The sequence below is a fragment of the Trichechus manatus genome, unplaced genomic scaffold (assembly GCF_000243295.1).
Source record: "Trichechus manatus latirostris isolate Lorelei unplaced genomic scaffold, TriManLat1.0 scaffold00029, whole genome shotgun sequence".
NCBI lineage: Eukaryota > Metazoa > Chordata > Mammalia > Sirenia > Trichechidae > Trichechus > Trichechus manatus.
The window spans coordinates 20,713,418-20,725,750 of NW_004443965.1; the positions used below are offsets into that span (position 1 = coordinate 20,713,418).

The following is a 12,333-nucleotide window of genomic DNA, read 5'->3' on the forward strand; positions in this document are numbered from 1 at the left end:
TGAGTCTGGAGTCAAAGAGCAGTTCCAGTATAGTGCCATTTACTTTTAAACAACCTCACCAAACTATGGTGTTTGAGAGTGGGTTTTAAATTCCTATCAAATTATAAAGTAATAGCATCATTCTCTTTTGTACACTACCTCCATTCCCTGTGCACCTGCTGCCCCTGGATGTACATTTCCATTAGAACTCTTATTTTACTTCACATTAGAAATTTGTGTTCCCACTGAATTGCGAAGCTTCATGAAGGTAGGTATCCTGTTGTAACCCTAACATTTAGCATAGTGTCTGAGCACTAAACAGGAACTCCACAAATACTGGCTGAATAAATGAATAGGTAAAATCAATATCTAAGGTGATAAATTTTCAAGAGCAAACGTACAAGTATTTTAACATGTATAATATAGCTGGCAGGAGACGAGAGAGAAGAATTAACAACAAAAACCTTAGAATGTTACTTTTGACCACATGGGCCTTTGCCAAAGACTAGAAGTCATCTTTGGAACACAAAATAGAAGAGCAGGTATGTTTATGGAACAGAAACAATCATCACCTTGTATCAGGAGCCACAGATAAGTTCAACCAGAGGCCTGGCTGAGTTGGTTTCATGAATAAAATTCTGTAGGTCAGTGATTATATTTTATGTCTTAACTGAGCATTTAAAAATTCAAGATACACGAATTTTTTCTGAGCTATTTATAAAGCTTATGTCAATCTATGTTTTAAACATTAACCAAAGTCTTTCCCTAAAATTAGCTTTTTTTTTTTTTTTTACTATGTAACTATTTTAGTAATATTTGCTATGACACGGTAATAAAATCTGTCATTGGAAAGATGAGTATTTTACTACAACTGAAGAACTACAGCATGTTTGAGAATACTTGGTAACACTAATGGGGATAGTGCCTCAAACAAAAATAATTAAGAGACAGCCATTATTCTTCTTAGATCAGTCTTGAAGGCTGAATAATAATGATATCAAAACATCCTATTAAAGAACCTTTTAGTCTTTCAATGAAAAGATAAACTAAAAGGGTAACTAGGTTTTGCTACATGTAGCATTGCCACCTGCTACTAGCACAAAGCCAAAGCTAGAGTATGAAAAAACACTTCCCTTTAAAATTCACTGTGCAATTTTATGAATTCATTTTTGTGGGGCAAGAAAAATAACCAGACACATCAGTCAAAGGTGAGGTATCTTTGGAAAATTTAATTGAGACCATATTTTCTTTCTCTTGCTGAAAACATCAAACATTTTCATACATTTTGGGTTCCACAGCTTACAAAGGGGCAGTGGGTTTCCCACAGTGTTATATACTGTACCCAACTTTCTATCGAAAGAGCAGACATTTTGCAACCTTGCTTTTGAATAGTTCCTGAAAAATGCTTCAGAGGTTCCTTACAATAAATGGCAAGTAAAACAAAGTAAGGCTTTATTTTCTCCTTTTCTCCCTTTTTGGTACTGTGAGTTGGAGGAATAAGGAAGGAAGACTAGTCACATCTGTGTTGGTACCCTGATGAACCTGGCATGTTTCTGCCTTTTAAGTGCCGCCCCAATCTGGGGGCTGCTGCTGGGTCCTCTGAGGTGCACCCGTGCCACAGAGGCCCTGGTGCACGGAGGAACCCGAGCCAGGAGAGTACAGAGCAGCTGTCACAGTCATGTCACAGCATAGTCGGGTGGCAGACTGCCTGGCTCTTCTCGGTGCTCACAGGGCTGCTCACCTTCAAGAGTAACAAAGTCACTAGGACCAAACCATGACCAGAGGTCTCCCACCTGGGACTGTAGTACCACAGGTTCACTTCTGCAGGCCTTACAATATGCATTTAAAGATTAAATGTAGTTACTAAAAATGAAACAAGGGAAAAAAAAAAAAAAAACCCTAATTCCCATATCGTTACTATAATGAAAATTAAAAGCATCTGTCTGATAAAACACGGTTTCTAGGTCAAATGAAAACAACACCTTGCAAGATAATCTTAGTAATGTGTACTTCTCACTATTTATTTATTTTTGCCTGGTGCACAAATTTCCTGAATTGTATCATCTGAACAGCTTTGCCATTTTTCAAACCTGTAGTTTCATTAGCTTAAAAAAAGGAAAAGCCTGCCAAATGTAACTAATTTTGGTTGCAAAAATCTCAGACATTAACGTCCATCTTCTCAAGTGTTAAGAGTACATGATTAAAAGATAATCAGTTTCTTCTCTTAACGGGGAACTAAGCAGCTACTGTCATCAAATGTATCTCTAGCAAACGCAGGGCCCCTCATAAATATAAAATTAAATTCTTTTGAGGAATAGGTTTGTGATTTTAGTTATTCGGTATTTTATATTTATTCCTTGAATTTTGTAGTAAAAAATGTATGGTCTTTGCTTCTTTATTCTCAAACACAAGTGATTTCCCCATCATCTCAGCAGGCTCTCATGTACAGAAGGCAGGCTGGGTTATTCGGCTTATTTCAAAAAGGGGAGGCAGCCACAATTCTGTTGTGTGCTTTTAGAATCCCTGCAAAAACTCCTGTAGCTCGGTGACAATCTCTGTGTCCACTGTTTCCATGAGGGACTGGAAGCCTTGTTCTCCCAGTAACTCCTGCTGTGCCTTGAGCTTCTCGTAGATGAACTGCTGTAGCGACACCGTGTGTACTGGGTCCTTCAGGGCCAGCTGTGGGACACAGGGAGAAGCCAAAATGGGTCAAAGAAAGCAAAACACATCACTCTCATCGGACTAAAACTCTCTGTAATCTCTTCTGCAATAACAACACTGCTCTTGCCTCCCTTCTTACAAAGGATTCTAAAATAGTCTCATTGTGGAAAAGTTTGTCAAAGAAAATTTCATTCAATTAATTTTACCTCAGTTCTGTAAGGTCCTCTGAACCTAAGTTGCTACCATTAGCCCAATTTCTCAAGAGCTGGGGGCTCATCCATTTAAAGCCTCAAATCCTGGCAGAAAGCACTTTACAAGGAATATAACATGCTGAAGAGCACTCAAACACAATTGTCTAGAGCTACCATCAGGAAGATCAGACACTCGGCAATGTGGCAACTCTGTAATGCCCTCAGGACTGTTATCAAGTTTATTCCCGTGGTCTATACCAATTTAAAAGGTATGAGAGTTTCTGGCTTGTGATGTTGTTACCATTGGTGTTGTTATGTTTAAAATACTTCAAAATTTAACCACTGAAAAACAACACAACATTGCTTTAAGCTGCATTTCTCTCATTATCAATAAAGCTGAACATCTGGCAAGGCTTTATTTTAAGTAAAGTGTATGAGGTTTTTGTCTGCATAGAAATCTCTTTCCTTACTGATAACAATTTTGTTCTAGGTAGATGAAGCAGCTGAATCACCTCTGTAGTCTGAGCGATACAGATGGGTTTCAAAATGATTACAGATGGAAAATGTAACTGAAAGGCAGAGACATAGGTGCTGTGCATTTGAAATATGTGAAATCCAGTATGTGACCATTCCAAGGTTACATGATAAATCCAAGGCAAGAGTAATTTCAATACTCATTTCTCTGGAAGATAGATAGGAGAAAGAATACCAAGAACTGTACACATGAAGGTCTGCGTCCATATGTCTGAAGATATCATTCTAAAAAATGCATAGAACTTGAACATTTTAAAGTATTTGTTCTCTTAAAGCAACATGCAATAATGTGCAATACTGTTTTAATTACTAATAGACTTCTTACTAAAAAGGATGCCAACTTTGTTGAAACATCGTGCAAATGATTTTAAAATTATCTGTAACTAAAACCATCTGCTCAGTATGAGTGAAAAGCAGCTGAGCTTTTTCAGCAAGTTCATCTAACTACTTAAATGAAGCTTAAGAGTGGGGTTTAAATGTTTTGTTTCAATTTGCTATAAGAAACTGTAAACAGTTAACTTATCACATTTCCATACTTTCATTTTCAATAGATAAATTAAAAGGAAAAGTATTAACATACTAGACCCCATCGGGATTGCACAACACTACAACAGTATTATATCAAACAATGGAGGAAACTGATCAATCATGAAAAGATTAAAAGCAATAATCTCTTTTGGAAGGTGAGTTGTGAGGGAGAGAAGGAAGAAAGAAGACAGATACAGCATCTCCAAGTGCATACCTTAAAAGGTCTTTAAAATTAAAAAAAAAATCTGTTTGCAAATAAATGTCCATTTTGGCATGTGGCAGACATTCATTATAAGTAGGCATTAATATCTTCTTTTTAAGATATAGTAAGTGAAATAGATTGAGTGAATGATTCACTAGAGCAGAACCATTACTGTGCCTCCACTAAAAACTCAGATAACCATTTCTTTGAATGTAATACTGCCTATAACAACAACAAAAAAAACCCAAACCCATTGCCGTCGAGTCGATTCTGACTCACAGCGACCCTATAGGACAGAGGAGAGCTGCCCCTTAGGGTTTCCAAGGAGTGCCTGGTGGATTTGAACTGCCAGCCTTTTGGTTGCAGCCAAACTCTTAACCACTACGCCACCAGGGTTTCCGACAGTGCCTACAGTCACCATAATGAAAAGACGATGAGTAGTCAGTCACTGATAGCCTTTGCAAAGAACTTCAACTATTACCTTTATGTAAATAACACCCACCTGACTTATAAGTAACTTAATTATCTGATTTAGAGTAAAAAAAAAAAAAAACAGAAAAATGTTATTATTGAAGGAAACTGGATAAAGGGTACCCTACAGGTTCTCTCTATATTGTTTCTTACAACTATATGTGAATCTACAATTACCTCAACATAAAAAGTTTAGTAAAAAATATTTTAATGTGACTTGTGGAATCACCTATGGCAATGTAACCTACCAACCCCTTGGGACATTAGAGGCATCTGATTCTGGAACTTGGAACAGGAGAGAACAACATAAGATGACCACCTACCTTGTCATGCCTCCTGAGTGCACACTCCATCACTCAGGAGTTGCGGAGGTCAGATTCCTAGAGTCACCATATTATATATGCCCCCAAATGACTGTGTGACATTGATGTCACTTCCATCTACCTCAAAATTCCACTTAACAACTAAATCATATCACACCTATCCCAATTTTCATTCTATTTCTGACAAGGATATCTAGGAATGTTTTGTCCCAATTAATCATTTGTAGAAGTATCTAAGTCCCTTCTCTTTTCCCAGACACTTTTTATATTGATTTTGTATTCTGCAACCTTGCTGTAGTTGTTTATTAGTTCTAATAGATTTTTTTTGCGTGAATTCCTTAGGATTTTCTACAAAGAGGACTATGTCATCTATGAATAAAGACAGTTGTACTTCTCCTTTTCCAATTTGGATCCTTTTTATTTCATTTGCTTGCCTGACTGCACTAGTTAGAACCTCCAGTACTATGCTGAATAGAAGAGGCAAAAGTGGGCCTGCTTCCTTCCTCTTCTTAGGAAGAAAGCATTCTGTCTTTCACCATTAAGTATGATGGTTGCTGTAGGTTTTTTGTAGATGCCAGTATGAGGAAGTTTCTGTTACAAGTTTTGTTTTGCTTGTTTCAATCAAGAATGGGTATTGGATTTTGTCAAATGCTTTTCATATTTACATCTGCTTATATATTAAGATGGTCATATGGTTTTGTCCTTTATCCTATTAATATGTATTACATTGATTGATTTGCAGATGCTATATTAACCTTGTATTCCTGGAATAAATCCCGCTTGGTCATGATGCATATGTTGTTAGATTTGTTTTACTAGTATTTTGTTGGGGATTTATTTATCTACATTCATGAGCCATACTGGTCTGTAGTTTTTCTTTCTGTTAATATCTTTGTCTGGTTTGGGTATTAGGGTGATACCAGCATCATATAATGAGTTGGGAAGTGTTTCATCCTCCTCTATTTTCTGGAAGAGTTTGTGGAACGGTGATATTATTTCTTCTTTAAATGCTTCATAAATTTACCATGGAAGCCATCTGGGTTTAGGTGTTTCTTTATGAAAAGATTTTTAATTACTAATTCAATTTTTAATTTATATTCTTTCAAATATAAGATGCATCTAAATAAAAAACTTAGCAAACAAAAATTCTAATGTGTTCCTTCCAGATGTGTTGTTAAAATTTTTCAAGAGTTAAGCATCCCACTTTGGTGAGGGGCATCTGACATCTTAAAAGCTAGCGAGCAGCCATCTAAGATGCATCAATTGGTCCCAACCCACCTGAAGCAAAGGAGAATGAACACCAAAAACACAAGGAAAATATTAGCCCAGGAGACAGAAACAGCCACATAAACCAGAGACTCCATTAGCCTGGGACCAGAAGAACTAGATGGTGCCCGACTACCACCAATGACTGCCCTGACAGGGAACACAACAGAGAATTCCTGATGGAGTGGGAGAAAGGGGATTGCAGAACTCAAATTCTAGTAAAAAAAAAGCAGACTTAATGGTCTGACTGCGACTGGAGAACTATGGAAGACACAGTCCCTGGACTCTCTGTTAACCCAGAACTAAAACCATTCCCAAAGCCAACTCTTCAGACGACCATTAGACTGGACCATAAGACATAAAATGATACTCGTGAAGACTGTGCTTCTTAGTTCAAGTAGATACATGACACTAAATGGGCAGCTCCTGTCCGGAGGTGAGATGAGAAGGCATAAAGAGATGGAAGCTGGATGAATGTACACAAGAAATCCGGGGTGGAAAGGAGGAGTATGCTGTTACATTATAGGGACAGCAACTAGGGTCATAAAACAATGTGTGTATAAATTTTTGTATGAGAAACTAACTTGAGCTGTAAACTTTCACCTAAAGCACAATACAAGTTTTAAAAAAATTTTTCAAGAGTTAATATTTTAGTTATTCTTAGTAAATAAAGCTATCTAATGCTTCCCTCACCACACACACATACAACGCTCCATTGACTTTTTCTGGATTTTATACAATTACCGTATGCGTTGTTAAGTACACAATTATCAGGACTCTATGTATATTCCAGAAATAGACAGGTACATTATTCTGTACAGGGGATGATAAAGGTAGAATAATAACAATAATAATAAACTTTTTTATAAGCTTAACAATTTGATGGTATTTGGAGGAGTAACACATAAAATTTATGTCACATAGGAACTATGCAGAATAACTCCTATGTTTTTTTTCAGATCTTAACTTGCAGTAAGAAGACCAACTATTTTCTGGGTTTAGTTTGTTGTTCTGAAACCATATGTGTATGTTCACAATACACTAATGACTGTCAAGTATATGTATGTTGGGGTAGAGGGATCAAAGTTACCAAGCAGTTTCAAACTATATACAGTGTACTTTGCCCCTGACTCAGAAGCATATACATCCCAGGCAACAGGATGCACTACATGTATAGTTTTTAAAAACCGTGGTGATTCTGCAGTCCCTCTTCCAACCCACTCTGAGAACTGCTGTATGATAATTAAATACACAGTGTCATGGTTTTCCCTTCTGGTGTTTCTAAGATGCAGAGAAAAGTAATTCCATCAATCTAAAAAGAAACAACAACCACCCTTCTTTGCAGGGCTTTGAACCAGTTCAAACCCCTGCTAAGAATCTGCATTTCCACTCCAGATATACTGAATCAGAATCTACATTTCAACAAGATCCCCAGGTGATTCTTATGTATAATAAATTTTGAGGACCACTGTTCCACTAGTGGTTCTCAGAATTGGTCCCTAACCAGCAGTATTAGCATCACCTGAGTACTTGTTAGAACTATAAATTCTCAGTAGGGGTTCGAATTGGAATGAACAAAGCCCTGCTTCTTTGGAAATGAATATTCATCTCCAGCATCTTCAACCTTCTTACCTTTTTTGGTATGGTGTTCCCTTTCATTGAGAAACTAAAGGTGGTTCCATATTATTTCTAGAGTCTGTTATATCAAATCCAGCATTGTGCCTAAAGTTTTCTCTTCTACCACAACGTATCATCATATATGCACAGTTCCTGGGTACACCAATCACAGCAAGACAGTAGTTCCATAGGATTAATGGTAGACAGAAGCCAACTTTTAATTCACTGTAACATCTATTTTGGTATTTGGCAGACATTCATTAAAAATGCTATTAATATCTTCTTTTCAAAAAATATTATGTGAAATAGATTGAGTGAATGATTCTTCAGCCTTCTTCATACACAGCAACACGTCACAATCCAGAGAGCTAAGTAATCTGGCAACCTCAACCACCAAGAATACACTGGTGGGGGAAGAGGGGGTGCAAGGAATTTCCAAAGGTCTCTGAACAACAAAAATAGCTTTTGTGGCAACCATGTGCCAGAATTCACATAGATTATTCATAGCAGAACCTTACAAAATCAGAAATTGCTTATTCTTCTTTCCATACACTTCTAACAAGTATGATTACCTTAGCTAACCTAGTTTCTAATTCAGAGTTGCTTAGGCACACAACTTTGAGAAGATAAAAACAAACAGAAGATAAAAACAAACAGAAACAACGACAACAATGTGGAAGATCAGCTGATAATCGGGCGTTAATGGAAGAGAAAGAAAACTATTAAAAATAGAATCATGCTACACGAAATGTGTGGTGTCCTGAAACTAGGGGCATTAATGGAAAAACTGGTAAAATCTGAATGAAGTCAGTAATTAATAGTAATATATCAATATTAATTTCTTAGTTTGATAAATGTACCATGGTAATGTAAGATGTTGACATTAGGGGAAACTGGGTGAGTGGCACATGGGAACTCTCTGTACTATCTTTGATACTTTTCTGTAAATCTAAAATTATTCAAAAACTGTTCTTTTAAAAAATGGACTCAGGGACTCAAAAAGTGCATCCCTCTGTGGCCACTGGGTGTGGGGAAAAGCTGCCCCAGATATCTCAATTAGCTTACGCAAATGTTCAACTGGACACTTTCAGAGCAGCTAGTGTGGCAATTTCGTTTTAGAGATGAGAAAAACTGATGTCCCTGGGTATTAAGTGACATCCAAGGTGTGTGTGTTTTCAAGTTAATGACATCAGTAGAACTAGAATATAGATATCCAAATACCAAGTTCTGTTCTCTTTCCATAACTTCTCTATGCCTCCCCTTTTAAACCATACCCTCCATGGAGGTAGGTGATACTTTAATATTTCCATTAAAATGGCTTATATAAAATTAGGAACCTTTACAAGCATCAGCTACTAGTAAAAAATATCCAGAATTCCTGACTCTAGGGCAATGCCAGATAAATTACGTGTTAATATAACTAGCCTGACACACTTCAAATCTCCACACACTGGATTTTAATGAGCAAGTAGTTCAGTACTCCTTGGTTTTAAAATTAATACTCTAAAGACAGAATAGTTCCTGTTGAACTGTGTATCAGGTCCCTCTGCTGGTAATTACAGTCTTTTGATGTATGCTTCAATCTATAAGGTAGTTAGTCTTTAAAGCTGGTGCAAGACTTTAGCTCCTGTGGTACTACTTTTCAGGATGTGTATTTCTTGTTTTTTGAGATTTTCATTCCTTGAAACAAAGTTTTCCACTGCATTATATTACAGCATTAATCAGCAATTTTAACCAGCAGGAAATCAGTGAAGCTGATCTTTCATTTCCCTCAAGTTATGTGGCATATCACGTTATTACTCACTTTGTAAGCCTGCATATACCCTATGATAATTTTTCAGCAATTACTTACTATAAAGTTATTTGATATGGAACTTTGCTAAAGAGAATGAGTGGTTTTTTCACCCTAAAAAAAATGCAGAATATTTTTGTAAGAATAATAATGTACTTTTATGAAGCCTGGTAGATAATGTATAAACACACTATCTATGCAACAGATTAAAAATTTTAAAGAAAAATTTGTCTAAGACAATATGCTTAAATTAACCATGTGGTCTTCAAAAATTCCTTAGCATGATTACAAATATTTCTGATTTTAAAACTGCCTTCTTTTCTGACCTCTAATTATTTCAGTGCAGGTAACTGTCATTTTCTAAAATATACGTATCTGTTGGATATAGACTCTCCTGACTCTGGCTTAACGAAGAGTATGAGACGCTCAAGTGCCAAACAGCACCTACCTCATCAGTAAGATATGGCAATAAAAATTTAGTCATCAGTTACACCTAGTGTGAAATTCAGATTCCAAGGAAGCCAGTTGAGATTTGTATCATCACCATTGTAGCTGTCCTCTAGGAACTTAGATTATACTTTCTAATTTTTGATGAGCCTGTAAGTAAAGGAACTACTTTACACTGCTGTGTGTAGAAAAATTGGGACCAGGACTTTACAAGATATAAAAAAGTGTATATATGTCTCAGTGACAAAAACCAAAAACCAATTTAACAACTGGCTTGTATTCTACATTTTCTTATATTATTTTCTCACCATCAGTCCTGGACCATTATTACGTGGGTATTTTTATGCTAGTTTACTTTTATCCTAGTTATGCATTTCATTGTACTTCAAATCTCTGCCTGAAAGAAATAACAATTAAAGCAATTAGCCAAACAAAGTAATTTTTCAGCCCATATCTGAGTAACAGAACATCAAGTCATTTTCTTCCTGTGTTTTTCAGTATGCAATGCTCTTCATTAGATCAATTAAATAGGAATCAAAATTCTGTGACTTCAACATCCAAAGGTTTAATGCCCTTCTGATTGTGGTACGTTTACTAAATTGCAACCACATGCAGGGCATGTGCTAGGCACAGGCTAGGCCTGTCATGCATATTATCTCTTTTAAAACTCACAACAAAGATGAAGGAGGAAAGGGAACCTCCAGAAATCTCCCCCAAAGCCCTTACAGAACAGTGGTTCTTACTCTTGGAAGCATACTGGGAATCACTTGGAGAGCTTTAAAAATGCTGATGTCTAAGTCCCACTCCTAGAGATTCTTATTTAACTGGACTGGGGTACCGGGATTTTTAAAAGCTCCCCAGGTGATCCTAATGTACATACAAGAGTGGGAATCACTGTTATAGAAAAACTGGGGGGAGAAACAATTTTGAGGACGAAGATCTCCAATGAACCCAACAAAACCTCTACAGGTATTTTCACATTCATTAAAGTAAAATATAGGCAACAGACTAAATAAAACATATATCATTAAAACAAAAAGAATCTTACACGCTGGAACAAGATGGCAGAGTAGTCAGACGCTTCCGGTGGACCCTCTTACAACAAAGACCCAAAAAAACAAGTGATTCGATTATATATGGCAATCTGGGAGCGCTAAACATCAAAGGCAGAGTTGAGATACCGGACTGAGTGGCAGGATGACGGAGAGAAGATTCAGAAGCAGTGAGGAGTTGCCAGACGTGACCTGGCGAGAGCCTGAGCCCTTCAGGCCTGATCAGCTCGGGGGTAAGCAGTGAGGCAGGCAAGCAGCTGTGCTTGGGAGGCACGTTTTCCAAGCTGGGAGAGACACCCAGCACCAGAGTCTACACGGCCACCCAGAATGAGTGAGAAGCTGCCCTCCATAAAAGATTACGGCTTACCGCGTGGATCAAAAACACCCCCCACCCTTAGGGGAAAATCTCTCTCATTTACCTCCCCACTCCCTGCTCTGCACTGGGTCCTGGACTGGCATCAGCAACTGCTGAGTCCCCTGGGCAGGAAGCAGGATCCGTCACACACCCGGAGCCATTCTCCCTGCCTTGGATAGTGAACAAATTAACAAACGGGAAAAAATAAACTGCCGGCTCCCCTAAGCCAGGGACCCAGGGTAGGCACAGCTCCTTTGCCTAGCACAGGCATAAGCGATCCACGGACTTTGAGTGCCTTTCCCACTGCATGGACTTGTGTAGGCCCTCATTACTGCAGTACAACAGGGTATATACCGGAACTGTAACTTCAACTGTTTCACCTGTGAAGTGGCAGGTTCCTGACATTTGACACTGCTCTGCCCAATAAGCAGGATCTTCACCTACCCACATAAGGGGCCCGAGGACTGGTGGCTCCACCCATGCCACATAGCCACCTGCAAGAGAGGCCCATGAATAAGAGGTGCCCCCCAGTCCTTACAGCCAACAGCTTCAGGTGCTCACAGTTCAGCTGCAAAACCCACCCACCTACATGCTCTAGGGAACAGGGACACGCCTTCCTTCTGGATACTCGGGGGTGGACGTCAGCGCCCTACCTTGCTCAGAGTGTGTCCCCCTGCTACAGCCAGATGCCTATGCCTACACCAATCACCCATGTCTGTCTAGGACTGTGAGAGCCTACACCACACACTTGGTGGTTATCTACCTAGGCACCTGAGCTGAATCCATACAGGAGGAGTGGGCAGACTCCTGAGTTCACATGCCTAGTAACAGATCTAACCAGCTGGTGACAGGACATTAGAGCTTCAAAGGTGCCAATAATCAAACTAGCTCATACAAGCAGCCTATTTGGGCATA

At 38.3% G+C, this 12,333-nt stretch overlaps 1 protein-coding gene across 2 annotated transcripts in view; it reads right to left on the bottom strand.

Moving 5' to 3' along the window:
* Positions 1 to 1,858: 1,858 nt before the first annotated feature.
* Positions 1,859 to 12,333, bottom strand: part of IPO11 (importin 11) — a 274,257-nt gene continuing 263,782 nt past the window's right edge. For both annotated transcript variants that reach the window (XM_023729611.1, XM_004374553.2), the window contains one exon: positions 1,859 to 2,658. In XM_023729611.1, coding sequence (XP_023585379.1) covers positions 2,494 to 2,658 — 165 coding nt within the window. In that variant the 3' untranslated portion in view covers positions 1,859 to 2,493. The remainder of the gene's footprint in view (positions 2,659 to 12,333) is intronic.